Source organism: Balaenoptera acutorostrata, chromosome 10 (assembly GCF_949987535.1).
Source record: "Balaenoptera acutorostrata chromosome 10, mBalAcu1.1, whole genome shotgun sequence".
NCBI lineage: Eukaryota > Metazoa > Chordata > Mammalia > Artiodactyla > Balaenopteridae > Balaenoptera > Balaenoptera acutorostrata.
In genome coordinates this window covers 4,637,876-4,657,529 of record NC_080073.1, presented here as the reverse complement: position 1 = coordinate 4,657,529, position 19,654 = coordinate 4,637,876, and the positions used below count along the sequence as shown (strand labels likewise).

Below are 19,654 nucleotides of genomic sequence, written 5' to 3'. Positions count from 1 at the left end.
GTCGACTGCCATGTGATCCCAAGTACTACTATATGGCTCCACCGTTCACGGCTTCCTACTTCTGATTTTTTCCTCTAATCCTTCATTTCTTCATCTATCTCCACATTCTCAATTTCATATATTCTGGAATTTTCATTGTTTCCAGTATATTCATGTTGTTTTTTCTATGACATCACACAAATGGGTTTACTGGGCACACATTCTGTCCTTCTCAACTCTGGGCACAAGCCTCTTCTTACTTCCTCGCCAGGAGGGCCAGCACAAGCATACAAATGGCTCCTGCCATTATCTGGCTCAAGTCTGCCAGATAATTCAACTAGTTCTATTCACTGGCCTGTTCCAAACTGTCCTTTAAATTGATAAAAACCTCCTATCTACCTTCCTTTCATGGCATGTGTTTTGTACGTGTGTGAGGGAAAAGTCTCTTAAAATAAATTTTATCTGATCTTTGTAAATCTTCAGAAAGAGTTGAGTAGAAAGTGCTAATCCTTACCATGGATTACCATGCCCTTGTAGAAAATGAAGTCTTTCAGAAGCTGAACAATTTACTCACAGTTACATGGGAATTAACAGCAACATCTCCTCAAGCTGAGTCTTCCTAAATGGGAAAAACATAACTATCGCTCCCCAAAATAGCACTTTATTAGCAAATAGTTAAATAGCAAAGTAGCATTTCGGTAAGTAAAATGAGCTCCATTTTCCCACAGATGAAACACAAACAAGTTAGGAGACTTGCTGAGGTGACACAAAGCTGCAGAACTCAGGGGTGAAGCAAAACCCACAAAGGGTCCAGATGAAACAGCCCCATTAATTCATCCACTAATGACTACCAGCATTTACTTCCCTCTTCAAGTCATAAGAATTACCTGGAGAATGATGGCTTTCTGAAAGAACAGAAAAGTTGAAGCTGTTATTGTGCAGCTGAAACCCTATTACACTCACACAAACAGTTGTGTTTGGGTTACCATAGTAAGCACCTCCAATCTGCAGGAAACAACAGGGAGGAGACTGAGAAAGCCATAAAATTTGAGGCTTTTGCAAAACACGATGAACAAAGAGGTTGGCAAGATGCCCCTGGTGTCCTGCAATGCAGTCTTCTGGGTTGCCTCAGTACCCTGAAAAAACTGTACTGGCTTGTCATTATTAAAACACTTGCCCTAATTTTTTCACCTGGTTCACGGAAGTTTGTTCCTCAGCTCTTTTCACAACCTCACGACCTGCAAACTGAAAGCACAAACCTGACCATGCTTAGCAATTTCCAATCAAACATTTTTTCAGAGTTATCAGCCTGAGTGGCTTATATAACCCACGTGTGAAATTACGGTCCGCAAACAGGCTAACACAAAGAGCTCAGTGAAAATGACGTGGTGTTATTTGGGGTGGAGGGGTGTGTGTGGTGGACGAATTTAGGGTTCAATCCAACCTATTTAATCATTGTAAGCATCAAAACATCAGCACCAAAAATAACAAGAACAATGACAGCTACCCGGCCCACTACACCTTTTTATGTGACGCGTCTGCCTCGGAGGAACTCAAATTCACGAAGACGTTTCTCCATTAATCCTCACCTCCTTCCTCTCTGGGACGTACTTCAAATTATAATTAAGAAATGGGAGACTGAGAAAAATGCTGCAACTTTCCCCTGTTAGTGAGGTGTAGGGAGGGTCTGAACTGCTTGGTTCACACTACCTGTTTTTTAGATTTGTTTTATTGTTGTCTTTTAACATCCCCCCACCATGAGTCAAACGCAAAATCTGAACAACAGAAGGAAGAAAATACTTGCCACCAACTTCCTACTCCTCCCATTTTTAATATTATAAACTCCTTGCTCACTTTACTTTCTAGTGTTTACTTCCTGTCTAAATTCTAAAATGGAGAAGCCAGATACCTAGGGAATTCATAGAAAGAACACCTCCATTCTCTCATTAAATATTAACACCAAACCAGCAAAGGGAAAAAAGGGAAAGTAAATTGTGTAACAGCCTTTCATATGTGATTTTTTAAAATCAAGAACTCCCTGTAAGGGATTTTAACCCCTTCATAAGACACTAAATAAAACTCTCTGGACATGAAGCAGGGGTGTTCTTGATCCTACTAGTATATGATTTTGACTGGCACATGCTTTTCATGTCATTCCATCTGGAACAAAAAGTAGCATGAGATTAATAATCTCATTTTGAGACTTTTTACTTAAAGGTCCTTCCTCAATCATTACAACTCAAAGGGAACGAAGAGGGCTAAATATGATTTGAGCTTAACTATTAGTAAACAGAAAGCTTGAACACTGTGAGATGTTTTTAAAAGAAGTAGGTTATATTATATTTGGGCAGGTGAAATTCTTCCCTCAGAAGCAAAACCTGCTCTATCTACAAAGTATTAAAACACATCTAGATTTTGTTGTAGGTTTACCATTCATAAGTGAATATGGGTCTTGGAAAGTGAACATTCCAAATGGTCTTAGAAATTGATCCAATTTCATCCACTAGATTAGTCAACACAGTAGTCACCTTCCTAGATCAAAGATAAGCCAGGGCTCTTTTGGGTCAAATTCCTGACAAATGAGAAATTTTGGTGAGTGCACAGGTTGGGAATGCTTCACTTAATGCACCACTGTTTGGGTGTGGCTCAAAAGTTTGCAGCCACCTCTGAGAGCCAGTGGTGCTTCCCTAGTTGGGCAATAGGTCACTAGGACAGGATGGCTGAAGAATCTTGTAGAACAGGTATTGAGAGAAACAGGAAGAACTAGGTCCCAGGGCTGACTGACACCAATAGGCAACTATGAAAGCAGTCCACTGTATTATTTCCCAAGTGCATACCGGAGACGTGAGGTAGTTTCTGCCAGTGTTTGACTAGAATGGACAGACATAACTGGGGCAGGAGATTATGACATGCAATGGGAGCTTGAATACACTCCTGGCTGAATTGGGGAAAGAAAGTGTATTTTCCCTCCTTACCTTTTGTTACCATATTTGTGCTTAAGCCCAAAAAGAGACTAGGAAACACTGAACTAGCTAGCTTTCAGTTGAAAAGGAAAAAGCACAGAATCAGTCCCCAATTAACAATCAGTCCCCCAAACTTTCAGGAGAGGCAGGGCATTATCTTAAAGTCAAAAAGCAGCAGATGCCTAAAGCATATAGGAAATAAATGAAGGCTATAGGGGCTTTCTGGGCAATTTGGAGACTTGGTAATTGACAGCTTTCTAATATTCTGCCACTTCTCAGACCATATCAGGTGCTTCCACAAACATTATCTCATTTAATAATCTCAACAACCCTGTACAATAGATACCATTACCTTGTTTTTACAGAGGAAACTGAGACTCAGGTGAGTTACATAAGGTCTCACTGCTAATTAGTATCAGAACTGGCAAGAAAATTCAGGCTTGTCCAACCTTAATTAATTAACGGAGTAATTAATTTATTTGCTCTCCTTCTCGTCCCCTGTCCCTCCATTACCTCTTCAGTGGCTAAAGTGGGAAGAGCCTATCTGTATGAAAGATCTCTTTGATGGAAGGTCTTACCCTTCTTATGAAGCATCTCTTATGAGCACCTCTCAACTGGGCTTTTTTTCCTCTTATAAATGAAGAACTAATTTGATCCAATATTTTCAGTTTCCATTTCAAACTTATGGCCAAACCTAGTCTACATATCCTCTGGAGAGTCTCAGATCAACTTACAGTTGACAAACAGGTCTAACACATGGAATACGGGGCTAACATAGCTATATCTGACCATGTCTCTGTCTTATGCCCAGTAATAGTAAAAGTTCATACTTAAACAACAATTTCTTTAGTTAGAACTCCAATGGCCTGTGCCTAACTGGGTGAGCCTAGTTACTGACTGTTCTACTGCATGTGATGACTGCTCATGGTGACTGCCTCCTTCTGTATTTTTGCTCTTATGACTCAGTGCAATTTAAAATATCCCTGGGCTTAATACAAACAGTCTCAGAAGCCGATTTCCAAAGAACAGTACTCCCCTTAAAACAGAAGCTTTCAAATGGCATTACTGTTCATCAACACTAGGAGTGTTCTCAGCCTGCCTGACATGACACTGCTCTCTATACAGTCAGTAGCTGAGTAAAATTCCAGGCCAGATTCCCTAAGGGAAAAACTACAAAAGGAACCTGTAAAACTGTTGATGAATTGTTTTCCTAGTTCTCTCCTACTTTCAATGCATTTTGCCACAGCTGAACTTTTTCCTACTGTAGCTCAATACAGGATACCCACTTTGGGAACAGACTAATCCTCCAGCTTTTAGCAGCAAGTTAAATATATGTTAAACCATTTTACTGTGTGACCTGGCAAAAGTCACTTTATCTTTCTGGGGCCCAGTGTACTCATCTATAGAATGAGATTAAACTAGATATCTAAGGGCCCCTTCTATCTCTGAAGTACTAAAGTGAACCCAGTTGCCACTAACAAATCTGTAATAATGCTCTAATGGGATGAATTTAGCTGGAGAAGGAGAAACTGAAGTCAGCACAGATCCCATCACTAAAAAAAAATGTCTAATTCTTGTCTCCTACCTTCTCAAATTCGTGATCCCACTCATATCTAAGAGTCCAATACAAAGCTCAAAGACTAAGTACCTAGTTACTGCCCCAAGGTTGAGGTGGAGTTCAGATCCAAGCTCTGCTACAATGACTTCCTGGGCTAAATGCATGTGGGTGCTGAAGAAACACTCTTCCGTCATGGCGCAATCACGTGGGTGCTGAGAGGTTTCTGAATGCTTCTGATTATTCCAAAGTAGATGGTCTTGGGCAAAACTCTTTACTCTGGTGCTACTCACTGGGGTAGAGACCAATGGGAAGCACATTAAGTGAGTGACAGTGTTGAGAAGGGCCTCTGAAAAGGGGGAAATCAGGACGGGGGTGGAGGTTTACTTAAATAGGGGTCCCCTATTACTTACCTACACCTGAGAAAACTAGTGCAGATACTAGCTTGAGAAAACTTTCTAGAACTTGTGAATTCACGGAATTTTACAGAATATGTTAAAACAGGGACAACTTTTAGGAAAATATACACTGTGACCTGGAAAAGGCCCAATACCTCTTGCTATCAAAGTCAATGCTTCTTAGAGCTAGACTATAGATTAGTTTTTCAATCATACAGATGTCAGGTTTGAGTTTGGGAAAAAACTTGTCCTGGTATGAAAAGAACACAGGCTTTGGAGGCAGATAAAACTGGGTTTGATTCCTGGCTTTACCACTTACAGAGTAATCTTTGGCAAAACTTAAAAACCTCACTGGGCCTCAATTTCCTCATCTGTAAAATGGGGTAATACAGTGCACCTGCAGGGACATTGTGAGGATTAGCATATATACATGAAGCATCTAGCACTATGCACATCATAGGAGTTTAATGAGAGAAGCTGCCAGAGGTAGAGTCCTCCATCCTCCTCATTTAATACTGTGCATGGCCTCCCTCCTGTCAACTCAGATATTAGTAAAATAAACTACAGCAGAGAAAATAAGCAGAAATTCATCTAGAGCAGCCATGTACACATTAACTGGTTTCTTGGTCACAGAAGAGTCCCTTAAGTCCATCCCTCCCTACTTCCTTCCTAGACAAAAAGCCAAGCCTGTAACAGAGTAGAAATAGACATTAGCAAAGAGAGGCTGCTGCAGGCAGCTCACGAAGAGTGTGGAGAATATGTGGAAAGGAGAAAGAACAAACTAAAAAGGCAGACAGCAGAAGTTTAAAAAGCAAGCTGCCTAGGACCATTTATTGCAGAGGCATGTAAGCTGACACCCTCACTGAGCTGAGAGTATAGCTCTAAGCTAGAACACTACTGTTTTAAGCTATTTCCAATCATGTTAGGTTCAATGTAACTACTCTTTTAAAAGAAGGTAGAGAAATTCTGCAAAAATGCTTAAAATGTTAAAAGTTTTGGTGCTTAAAAGAATAAACTACAATCTGTGGGGAAAATCTCACTTATGTAGAACAGTTCAAAGACCAACAAAATTAGATAAATATATTTACCGTGTAAAGACATATGGAACGGAGGAGAAATCCCTTACTGCTCTATACATGGAAATACTGGTGCGACAAAATAGTTGAGTAAAACAGTTGTGACTTTTCCACTGCTTTTCTTGGGAAAAAAAAGATTCAAGATTCTGTTTTAAGGAAAGATCATTCTCAAGCTGCAGTGATTTGACAGTCAGATTACACATTATATTATGTATTCCTCTTGCCCCCCTCTGTTTTTGAAAATTCACAAGTTTCCTTTATTCTCTCTTCATTCCATAAAACAAGTCATTCACTTACTACCAAGAACCCAAAATGCAATGAAAGAAATGCACTTCTCCTTAATGTCATAAGTGGCTTGGACATGATTCTTTTAATGAGGTAATAATGAGGAGCTAAAGTTCTGTCCTGTCTGTGAATTATTTTAAATGGATACAAAGGAGGCCTTGGGAGACTCGCTTTTCCTCCCTGATTTTCTCACGCTGGCCTACACCTGACTTGAAGACGTAACAAACTATATGAATTTTAAGCTCTGGAAGAATTTAAAAACTGGAATGTTTTGCTATCCTTTCACAATAAAGGGGTCAAAGCAACTGACTGTGGAACGCCCAGGTCTCCATGTTCAGAGGGGTGTATTTTAATAGCAGCAGTAGCAGCTGCTACCTAACATCAATCAAGCACTTATGGGGCCAGGCACTGAGCTATGTGCTTTACATAAATTATTTCATTTAAATGGCACAATAATCTTATGAAGGACTATTATTATTTCTATGTTAGAGATGAGGAAATCAAGACTTAGAGAAGTTAAGAATCTTGCCCAGTTTTCAAGATTAGTAAGTGGCAGAACTAGAATTTGAACCCGGGAGTTAGGTTTAATGTGGTACAAAGGACCAGGTGTTTTATTTTTAGAGTCCATCTGAGTATTTGTTAGATTGCTCGCTGCTTTAGAAATTGTCTTCTGAGTATATTAAAGAATATATAAAACAATGAAATAAGAATAGTCATATACTTGCTTTTAGAACTTCATTTCTCTCTCCCACACTTCTCTTTTCTTCTCCCTTAACTCTTTTTTTTTTTTTTTTTTAAAGTTTTACTTGATTTTATTTATTTATTTATTTTATTTTTGGCTGTGTTGGGTCTTCGGTTCGTGCGAGGGCTTTCTCCAGTTGCGGCAAGCGGGGGCCACTCTTCATCGCGGTGCGGGGACCGCTCTTCATCGCGGTGCGCGGGCCTTTCTCTATCGCGGCCCCTCCCGTCGCGGGGCACAGGCTCCAGACGCGCAGGCTCAGCAGCTGTGGCTCACGGGCCCAGCTGCTCCGTGGCATGTGGGATCTTCCCAGACCAGGGCTCGAACCTGTGTCCCCTGCATTAGCAGGCAGATTCTCAACCACTGTGCCACCAGGGAAGCCCTCCCTTAACTCTTAAGTCAGAATTGAAGGACAGAAGAGTGAAGATAAGAGGTAGGACTGAGTGATTGATTAGCATTTTCTCCACCTGAAAAGAGCCTGCTGCGGTAACTCCTTTCAGAGCTAATTGATACACACGAACAATTTATTTCAGGCCCTGAAATTATCTCATAGAAGTAAACTTAAAAAAAAAAATCACTTTTATTATATTTTTTTTCACAAGAGGTAAAGGGACCTTAAGAGACTGTCTGTTCAATCCTTGACATTATAGTAAAAGTACTGAGGATTCCCTGTAGATCGTAACTGGGACAAAAGCACAATCCAGGCCTTTCAGGGTCTAACCTGTGGCTGTTAACAGGCTGTGTGGCTCTTGTAATATTGGCCCTTAATCTGTATCAGTGAGGTGGCCTGGCTCTGGCTGGCAAAGTTTGGATCTGAATGAGTACTCCACGTGGATATTATTTCTATCTGCACATGATGGAAGCAAGGGGAAGGGACACACATTTGGAGAACAGCTAAGAGTGGTCTAATATGAATACAGTTTGTAATGTGAAACACAAAAAAGAGACCAGTTTCTACCTTTAGCAGATTATGACTCAAAGCACTTAGTCCTTTGCGAATTCTCTAACTATTGTAGAACGATTTCATGTTTAAGTCCACTCTCATTCAAACATTTGCCAATTCATAAAAGTAACAGACGGGCTTATCTGGATTTATTTCCAGTCTAATCTTTCTATACCAGTTGCCCAGATAAGTGTGTTTAAAGTCAAATATCTACAAGGTTCATTACATTTTGGCTGGGCTATATCTTTGATTTCTACAGAGTTCAGAGGGTTATAGATCTTTTAAATTCAATGTATTATAACTATAGGCTGCAATTGTTTGTGGTTCTGTGATTATAAATAAGTAGGTGGAATGCCTTAGAAAGCTTGGGCTTCATTTGAAATTTGAAGACTAGAGGGCTACAGTAATCATCACCCCCTGACTGAAACACTCCACTGGTGTGTGATCTTGGGAGTCATTTAACTCTGCTTGCCTCTCTTTTGCTCTCTATGATAAGAACTCATGCAAACATCACGTAACGTATCTAAAGTGCTGTGAATACTCCAGAGAAAGACACTGTACCAAGACCTTTTAAAGCTACTCCCCAGTATCCAAAGGGAGGGGAACCTAAACATAAATAATTTAGGATTTTAATTCCACGTAACTTACCTATATCGCTCCTCCTGTAAGGCCTGCATTATTAATGAATAGTCCCTCTGATAATGTTCCTTGAGGGTCTCAAAGGATTCCTCTAGTCTGGCCTGGGTTTCCCGGATCTCCTGGATCTCATGTAGTAGTGCATCAAATCCTGAGCTCTGCATGTCCAGGGTGTTTGTTTTGGAGCTGGATGCTCCTACAGCAATGCCTCCAGCGGTGCTGTTGGCTCCCACTGAGCCTGACGTGGCACTAGAACAATCTTCCTCACTACCATATTTGGGGCTGGACTGAAAGTTTGAAATTACTCCCAAAGCCTTTCCCCCATCATCCACTTGCCCTTCCTCTAAAGAGTCCTTCAGGTTAGGGATATTGTCTGCACTGCCAAACTTATTCCGAATTAGTGAAGCGATCTCTCTGGGCTTAGAGACCACGGCCCCTGCTGCTGAATGGGTTGCCTGGGAGAAGCTGGAGAGTCCACCTTTAACACTGTCCACTACACCTTCACTGAAGCCGGTCACCTTTGCTCCCACATCCTTCAGACCCTGGTGCATGTCCCTGAAGACGTCCTTTGGCTGCCGGGGGATCCCATTCTGCTCCACCTCTCGGAGCTTCCTATGGTAGTGCTCAAGCTTCTTTTGTAGTTGGAGGATGGTCTGGGCAGATTTCTGGTTCTTCTTCTCAAAGACCTGCTTGATACGGGCGGCCTGCTGCTTGTCCGCACTGTTGGCAAGCTTCAGGTACTCGGCAACGTTGTCGTCCCGGGCTGTTTGTGCAATCTTGATTTGTTCTGTGAGCTTCAGGATCTTCTGCTGCAAGTGAGCAATAGCAGCCTTTGTGCGCTGAGGGTCTGGTGTTCCATCCACAGCGTCTGTGTGGAGGCTGCCATCAGTGCTGGAGGCCACCGCACTGGAAGTCTGGGCGAGGCTGCTTACTTCCAACCGCTCGATCTAGCATAAAAGCAAGAGGCGGATGTTAGAAGGAGCCCAAAAGGAGTAGCTCTCCAGAATCAATGGGCCCAAATGTATTGAAAATTTACTTACTCAGCACAGATAGCTGACCTAATTCCTTCTGTCCTGTACAAGCCCCATCTCCCTCTTGGATACTGTCCTCGTACAAGTACACTTTGTTTTAAGCAAAACATATATATGAAAAAAGATCTGCACAAGATGTAAACTGGGGGTATTCTTCCTTTGCTAGAGGATTTATTACTGTATTTCTTTAAATAATAAACCTCTCCTAGTGGGTTTAAAGCATGAATTAATTCACAAACATTCTACACACATATTTTTGTTTAGAAGCATATCTATGTACAACAAAGTACATCTGTATTTCAATTTAATTATATGAATATCATCTTAGTATTCAGACATCACTGTATTCCAATTCATGCTTTCGGATTACGGTCATCTGAAAATGCTGGCGAGAAAAGGTAATTTAAGTGGCTAGATATAAAAATCCAATTGTTATCACAGTGTCTTTTTATCAAATCATGTCAAGGTTGATGCATTTATTCTCTCTGTTCTATCAGGGGCACTTAATGGGTAGCTGCAGACAGGTGAAGGAGGGAATGGGAGGGGTACTGCTGAAAGGGCAAGGATGAACGTGGTATGCTCTTGAGAGTTAAAAACCCAAACCACAAGTAAATGTGATAAACTTAGGCAAGATAACATGGACAGTCAGGGACACAGACAGTAAGAGGTAAGTAATTAACAAGTCAATGACGAAGTTCAGGCCTTTTGAAGCTCAAATTTTGTGAGTGCTATCTAGCAAAAGGTTTTTATTAGGCAAGGGACTCCAAAACACATATAATGACTATCCTCTGGTATGCATGAGTGATCATTCAAGGAAGTTGAAGAAAAAGACAAATTGTTCAGATTTGAAAACTTACACTATCATGCTTCAAAGCCATTAGCCAAAGCTAAGGGGCGGTCATGTTTCTCTAACTCAGGAGAAAAAAGTCCTTCAAGAAGGCGCCCCTGGGGCTTCCCTGGTGGCGCAGTGGTTGAGAGTCTGCCTGCTAGTGCAGGGGACACGGGTTCGAGCCCTGGTCTGGGAGGATCCCACATGCCGCGGAGCAGCTGGGCCCGTGAGCCACAATTGCTGAGCCTGCGCGTCTGGAGCCTGTGCCCCGCGACGGGAGGGGCCGCGATCGAGAGAGGCCCGCGCACCGCGATGAAGAGCGGTCCCCGCACCGCGATGAAGAGTGGCCCCCGCTTGCCGCAACTGGAGAAAGCCCTCGCACGAACCGAAGACCCAACACAGCCAAAAATGGATAAATAAAATAAATAAATAAGAAAATCCTTTAAAAAAAAAAAAAAAAAAAAAAAAAAAGAAGGCGCCCCTGGGTGTGGCTTTGGTGGTAAATTAGGGAAGGGCCCATGGAAAAAGGCTTTAGAAACTTACTCTCTATTGAGTAGTAACCGAAATAAATAATAAAATAACAATCGCAGGGAAACAAAACTTCCCAGTAGGAGTGACAGTGTACAAGTTTACCATCCTGGAGACTAAGAGCACACTCTTTTCCTTGGTTCCCATCCCTAATCTGTCACCAGTAAACAATCTGCTAGGAAGAACTACACGTAGGTTACTCTCATATTTTAAAAAGTTGAATTAATTCTATAATGACAATAATAAAACAAATCTGAAATATTCATGAAATGCTGATAATTAACTTGTCAGTCTAGAGATGCATTCTCTGTTTTTCATCTTGGCTGTATCTCCTCAGTTTTACTGTCTGAGCAGGGACTATGCCGATCTCTAAAACACATTTAGTTCATTACTGGATTCAATATATTACTACTAATGTGAACAGAAACAATATTATTTTCCTTCTAGATGAACAAACGTGAAATACTGTACATTTAAATAAAAGCAAAAAAATAATTTAAAACTGAAATGAATAACAAAAATGACATTATGCTCCACTAATAAAAAGAATATGCAGAATAGTTAGGGACTAGCACAGTAACTGTTTTGTGTCACTTCTCCATCTGCCCTGTTCATCTTTAGGTGCGTGCTAATAAGCAGTGAAAGGGCCAGAGGGAAGGCAGCAGAAGAGAGGATGAGCCAGAGATCCAGATAAACCAAGTCGCCAAGACTTGCAAGAGAAGCTCCTGGAAACCCACTCTCTTCAGTTCCTTCGGTTCCTTCTCTTAAGCTGTACAGAGTTCCCATTGTGTGATTTTCTTTCTGAACGGAATTTCAGACCCCATAACTATAGTACGTAATATGACCCTGATTGTGTACTTATGTTTAATAGCTCAAAATCTACCACGGTATAAAAAGAAAGCAATATGAAACGTCTCTAGATCTAAGACTACAAGCTTATGCATGGTCTAGTTTTCTTAGGTTCTTTCTTATTACTTGAATATCAACTTATATGCATTCTTGGTGTCTAAAGAATTGTAGACATAGAAATCAAGTTTAACTGTTACTCTGGGAGGACAGAAATTGATCATACTGCTCAAAAGATGGCTTTGGGACTAGAATCAAGGTTTGTTGTTGTTGTTTTTTAAATTATTATTTATTTATGTGTTTATTGAAAAATAGTTGATTTACAATGTTGTGCTAATTTCTGCTGTATAGCAAAATGATTCAGTTACACATATATAATACATTCTTTTTTTTTATTATATTCTTTTCCATTATGGTTTATCACAGAATACTGAATGTGGTTCCCTGTGCCATACAGTAGGACCCTGTTGTTAGAATCAAGGTTTGATTACATCTCTAAAATTGAAAAAACCTGAATAAAGTTTCAATATAATTATTTACAAGTCATCAGTTTAGATGTGTCTTTATTTCCCTGCACAGTAACTAAAGAAATAAACCAGACTGTCTTTACTCTGACTTCTGTCCTACCTGGCTGTTCGGAGCCCCACTATGTCCTTCCAGTGTGTGACTACCACTTAGAATCATCAATATGGCTGCAAGAGTACAGCTGACAGAATCCACTGTCCTCGGCCTTGAGAAAGAAAGCTAACCCACAGCTTCAGCAGGAGGGTAGTTTACACTTGAAACCATGAATCACTCGATTACTCAGTAACTCCTCCCAATCTTGGCAGGCACTGTTCTTAAAAAGGAAGGAGAGAGAGCAGGAAATTGGGAGAGGAGGGGAGGGGAGGGGAGAGAAAGAGGAGGAAAGAGAAAGATATATTGAACTACAGAATTATAGGACAGGGGTTGTGCATACTCTCTCGGTATCTTTTGAACTATGAATCAAGTCCTTTGTGGCCTGAATACTTAGCACTGGAAGGGCCTGACTTAGTCTTGAGTTGTGAACGTACCAAGTGAAAAGTTCTCTTTTCCAATAGTCTTTGCTAGCATACTAGGCTATCCACATAAAACAACATAAATTTAGATTCCTACTTCACTCCAGACAAACAACTATTGCAAATTTGAAATGTGTAATTGCAAATGTGAAAAGCAAATTTAAAACCTTTTAGAAGGCAGTACTGGAAAATAGGAAAGGATTTTCTTATACAGGAAAAGGCACAGATCAGAAAAATAAGACTATTAAGTCTGGCTACATTTAGTGTAGCAGTGAAGCATGGATTCTGGCATAAACTCCTTGGGTTCGAAACTGGCTTTGCTACTTACTAGCCATGTGACATTGGGCAAGTTATTTAACCTCTGTCTATATCCATTTCATCAACTGTAAAATATGGATAATATTAATGCCCATTTTCAGAAGACTGTTGTGAGGATGAAGTGAGTCAATGAACATAAAAGCTCTCAAAACAGTACCAGGCACAGTGTAAGCTGTTAGTACTAGCTATTATTTTTGTACCATGTAAGTGGTTCTTTTTGAAAAATTCAAATGTTAAAAGATTCCAGAATATACTTCCTTCCAAGATCTTTCACATTTCAGGCATAAACTAGGGGATATGAAGAGCCTGAACCAAAGGAATAATGTAATTCAACATTATGTAAAGTAACAATAGTCATCTTTCTTGACAGTTGGTCTTGTGGCTAGGCAGTTGGTTGCCTGATCTTCCAGTTCTCACAATAACCCTACAAAGTAGACACTGTTATCACTAATTTACAAGTGAACTGACGGTGAGGTGCCTCCTACTACCTTATCACTTGGCAATTTGACAATAGCAGCAGCAATATCACCTTCACAACAGGGTTTCCTATGACCATACCCCCTGAAGGGCTTTCAAATCTAATCATACCCACCAAATAGCAAGCAGCAGCCCACTTATTGCTGAGGTTAGAATTAATTTGTATAGAAAAAGCTAGGACCAAAAGTCAGTCAGTTAAACATATTTTGACTACTTATTATAAGTTAGGCAATATGCTACAAGGCTAGAGATATGGTCAGAAGCCACAATTAATATCTAACTGTTGCTGTAACAAGCAGACTATACTGCTTTGTTTGTACTTTGTCTCTTACTATTAAGAATTCATTGTTGAAATTATCTATTCACTGATCTGAATTAACTGACCAGAAAACAGCCCAAGAGAAAATTTTCAACAGCTATACCCCAAAACACTGATTAATCAAGGACAGACTGGACCCATCTACAGCAGAGTTTTGATAAAGCTTTATAATGGCTTTCAATTTTCATTTGTAAATATATTAAAGATCTGTCGACTTTCTCTAAGTGTATTAAAGTGTTAGAACACGGCAGGACCCAGCTCTGAGAACAGTCATATATAAAGGCAACACAGTGGAAAGGGCACTTTCAGGAGTAAAAGGACCTGGGTTCAAACTTGACTCTGTCACCTCACAGCTGTGTGTCTCTGGGCCATCTACTAGTTCTCTTTGAGCCTAAGTTTTCTCTTCCATACAATGGGGCTATCATTTTCTCATGAGATTATTTGAAAAGATGTTAAATGTGTGTTATGCCTACCAAGCAAGGTAAGCATTCAAGAAGTTACCTTTTTCTATTCCTTACCTGGTTCATTACTCAAAATCCAAGATATGTATATTTGTAGCTAAAAAAGATTCAGAAATCCCTGACTTGACATTGCTATCTTCAATAAAAGCCACAGTCCCATTCTGCTTACTTAGTATGATGAAGTCATCTTATCTATGCTTTATAGAGTATTGTCTCTCTCAGGCAATCTCACACTCCGCACATTAAATAATCCATATCTTTTCTGAGAAAATGAAGAAGGAATTTTACGATAAAAGAAGAAAGGGGTAGAGAGTGAGGAAGTCTTTGTAATTAATCTGAAAACAAATACAAGCTTGACTATTTTGGTTTTTTTGAAAGTGTATCTTTTCCAAAGCCAATTTCACAGAATGGGCTGTGCCATCGCCTGTGCAAGTTGATGCTGGGGCACCTGCAGACCACTGTTCTGCCAAATATTTTCTCAGAGATACAGTGGCCATGTTTCGAATCAAAATTGGAGTGTATGGTTCAATTCAAGTACACTTAGTGAGGGCAATAAGATAGAATATTTGATTTGGGGGAGGCCACTCCCCAAATCCAATACAAATGGTAATCCCTAGAGATTCTTAATCTTGGCCCTAAGAACCACATAGGAATCTACCTTCTAATCGATAATAAACATGAAGAGGCTCTGGTTAGTTTTATAAGCTTTTCTTCTTCTGCCAGGCGGATTGTGTTGAGGATATAAACCACAAGAAAGAGTCCTGCCTTAGGTGTTACACAGCTCTGGATCTGAATTTTGCATCATCTCCTTCAGGCTTGCCTTTCCACCTCCCCCATGCCTCATCCCTAACGAAAAGAAAAGAAACTCCACAGTCTATCAGCACTCTGTGAAGAAAGTATATCTTAATCATGACAATGTTTTTTCACCTATCTCCACAGTCTCACTGTAGAAACAAATGCCCTTCCCTCCTCATAGTCAGCACAACTCTGTTGAGCAAATTTCTCCTGTGAGATTCTGACCGACGTTGAGTTTGCCATGCTGTGAAATGGAGAGGAGATCTCAAGTGGGTGTAATAGAAAATAAAAATAGACTAAATTCCACTAGCCCACAGCAAGCAAGCCTTTTCTCTAAGCATTCCATATTCTGCTTTGGGACCTAAAACCAAGATTCAGGTCATAGTCTAAAAAACAGGCCTTTTCAGTTGTCATAAAACTTTTTCTTAATTTGATAAATAATTCTTATACAGACCGAAGCGTTTCCTACAAGTTCTAGGAATCACCTTGGCACTTTTTTTACACAGAACTTTGGTACATGAAACAATCCTAGGTTCTGTGAAGATGTGTCTGGATCACCACAAAGGGGAATAGTGAAGCCAAGTGAGCAGGGCTCCTAGAACCCTGATTACCTCTTCTTTCATTTATTTTATATGGGTATCCTGGGAAATTTTTGCTTAGAAGAAGAAAAGGAAACAATGTTTTATTGCTTATTTTTAAAGAGTTTGACAGGGATGCAAGGATGGTTCAACATCTGCAAATTAATCAATGTGATAGACCACTCTAATAAAATGAAGGATAAAAATCATGTGATAATCTCAATAGATGCAGAAAAAGCATTTGACAAGATTCAACACTCATTTATGATAAAAACATTCTCAATAAAATGGGTATAAAAGGAGCATATGTCAATGTAATAAAGATCATATATGACAAACCCACAGCTAACATCATACTCGATGATGAAAAATAGAAAGCTATCTCTCTAAGATCAGGAACAACACAAAGATGCTTACTCTCACTATTCTTATTCAACGTGACATTGGAAATCCTAGCCAGACAATTAGGTAAGAAAAAGAAATAGAAGGCATCCAAATTGGAAAGGAAAAAGTAAAACCATCACTATTTGCACATGATATGATTTTATACACAGAAAATCCTAAAGATTCCAAAAAACTACTAGAAATAATAAACAAATACAGTAAATTTGCAGGGTTAAAAATCAGTATTCAAAGATCTGCTGCATTTCTATGCACTAATAATGAACTAGCAGAAAGAGAAAATAAGAAAACAAACTTATTTTCAATCACAACAAAAAGAATAAAATACCTAGGAATAAATTTAACCAACGAGGTTAAAGACCTGTACACTGAAAACTATAAGACGTTGTTTAAAGAAATTGAAGAAAACACAAAGAAATGGAAAGATATTCCACGCTCATGAACTGAAAGAATTAACATTGTTAAAATGTCCATACCACCTAAAGCAATTTACAGATTCAATGCAATCCCTACCAAAATCTCAATGACATTTTTCATAGAAATAGAACAAAAAATCCTAAAATTTGTACGGAACCACAAGACACCCTGAATAGCCAAAGCAATCCTGAGAAAAAAGAATAAAGCTGGACATATCACACTCCCTGATTGCAAATTATACTACAAAGCTCTAACAGTAAAAACAACATGGTACTGGCAGAAAAACAAACACACAGATCAACAGGACAGAATTGAGAGCCCAGAAATTAACCCACAATTAATTTATGACAAAGGAGCAAACAACATACACTGGAGAAAGGACAGTCTCTTCAATAAATGGTGTTGGAAAAACTGGACAGCCACATGCAAAAGAATGAAACTAGACCACTATCGTACACCATACACAAAAAATTAACTCAAAATGGTTTAAAGATTTGAAAGTAAAACCTGAAACCATAAAAATCCTAGAAGAAAACATAGGCCTTATAGTCTAACATGGGTCATGCAATACCTTTCTGAGTATGTCTCCTCAGGGAAGGGAAACAAAAGCAAACATAAACAAATGGCACTGCATCAAACTAAAAAGCTTCTGCACACCAAAGGAAATCATCAACAAAACAAAAGACAACCTACTGAATGGGAGAAAACATTTGTAAATGACATGACCGATAAGGGGTTAATATCTAAAATACATAAAGAACTCATACAACTCTACAATAACAACAACAAAATACAAACAACCTGATTAAAAAATGGGCAGAGTGGGACTTCCCAGGTGGCGCAGTGGTTAAGAATCCACCTGCCAATGCAGGGGACACGGGTTCCATTCCTGTCTGGTTTGGGAAGATCCCACATGCTGCAGAGCATCTAAGCCCGTGTGCGACAATTACTGAGCCTGCACTCTAGAGCCCGCGAGCCACAACTACTGAGCTGCATGCTGCAACTACTGAAGCCCGCGTGCCTAGAGCCCATGCTCCACAACAAGAGAAGCCACCGCAATGAGAAGCCTGCGCACCGCAACAAAGAGTAGCCCCCACTTGATGCAACTAGAGAAAGCCCGCACGCAGCAGTGAAGACCCAACACAACCAAAAATAAATAAAAATAAAATAAAATAAAAATTTTAAAAAAAAGTTTAAAAAAATGGGCAGAATATCTGAATAGACATTTTTCCAAAGAAGATATACAGATGGCCAACGGGCCCAGAAAAGATGTTCAACATCACTAATTATTAGGGAAATGCAAAACAAAACCACAATGAGATATCACTTCACACCCATTAGAATGGCTATCATCAAAAAGAAGAGAAATAACAAGTGTTGGTGAGTGGAGAAAAGGAAATCCTTGTACACTGTTGATGGGAATGTAGATTGGTGCCGCCACTATGGAAAACAGTGGAGATTCCTCAAAAAATCAAGAACAGAACTACCATATGATCCAACTATTCTACTTCTGGGTATTTACCAGAATAATAGGAAACACTAATTTGTACAGTAATTTGGAAAGATATATGCACCCCTATATTCATCACAGCATTATTTATAAGCCAAGATATGGAAACAACCTAAGTGCCCATTAACTGACGAATGGATAAAGAAGATGTGGGGTGTGTGGGGGGCGTGTGTGTGTGGTGTGTGTATACACATACATATACATACACACAATGGAATACATACACATACATATACATACACACAATGGAATACATACACATACATATACATACACACAATGGAATACATACATATACATATACATACACATATACACAATGGAATACCACTCAGCTATATAAAAAGATGAAATCTTAACATCTGTGACAACATGGATGGCCCTTGAGGGTATTATGCTAAGTGAGTAAGTCAGATGGAGAAAATTTCACTCATATGTGGAATAAAAAACAAAATAAAACAAATAAATGAACAAACAGAACAAAAACAAAACACCTAGATATAGAGATTAGATTGGCGGTTACCAGAGAGGAAGGAGGGTTGGGGGAGGGCAAAATGGGTAGAGGGGGTCAACTGTATGGTGCCGGATGGAAACTAAACCTTTGGTGGTGCACATGAAGTAGTGTATACAGAAGCTGAAATACAATGTTGTACACATGAAACTTATGTCAAGTTACAGACCAATGTTACCGCAATTAAAAATACACACACACAAAATCACACTCAAAAAAAGTTTGAAAAATCATTGATACACAAGTAATACTCATGACAAGAATCCTGGTCACTTGTGAATTTGGCACTACAGTCTAGTTTGTCTCAAACTTCCCTTTTCTATTGAGAACCACTTAAGGCCCCACTCTCTTTTCTACCACCAGCACTTTTCAGGTCCATCTTCATCAAAAACGAAGTTTTAAAATCACTTCATGGGTGATGTGCACTGAAATGTGAATTCCGGTGAGGTTTGCTCTCTAGCTTTGTAGCTGAAGATCCTACCATGTGCCTCAGCAAAATTTTGACAAAAAAACTATATCATGGATCACTTGGGAATAATGGAAACTTTAAATTTAAATCTATATATGCTAAGGGTCACAACTATCATTTGGTTCTTCTGACATGGCACACTGTTTCACACCTCCAGGCTTCTGCCCACACGGCTCCCTCGGCCAGTCCAGGGTATATTCTCCTTTCCTTTTCTGGATGAAGGAAACCCAGTTCAGGCATAACCTCCTTCAGGAAATCTTTCCTGACAACCTCCCTCTCCCAGCTGGATTAATGGCTCCTCCTTTATAGTCTCATTTATCTATGTTTCTGTATCACGTGTCCCTATCACATTATGCCGAAATGACTGCTTGAGTGTGTTGCCTCCACTGACAGTTCCTGAGGGCAGGGGTCACATCACATTCATCTTTGTGCCCCAAGAAGGTACCACAATGCCTTGGACAAAGAAGATATCAAGTAAATGTTCAATATAAATGCTCGCCAGCATCTCCTTAAAATGATCCTTTTAGATCTCATATGCCATGCAGTGACTGA

The 19,654-nt window shown here is 39.7% G+C and overlaps 1 protein-coding gene across 3 annotated transcripts in view; it reads right to left on the bottom strand.

Annotated features, from left to right (window-relative positions):
* Positions 1 to 19,654, bottom strand: part of TMCC1 (transmembrane and coiled-coil domain family 1) — a 156,914-nt gene that overhangs the window by 13,130 nt on the left and 124,130 nt on the right. For all 3 annotated transcript variants that reach the window (XM_057554412.1, XM_057554413.1, XM_028169092.2), the window contains one exon: positions 8,587 to 9,521. In XM_057554412.1, coding sequence (XP_057410395.1) covers positions 8,587 to 9,521 — 935 coding nt within the window. The remainder of the gene's footprint in view (positions 1 to 8,586; positions 9,522 to 19,654) is intronic.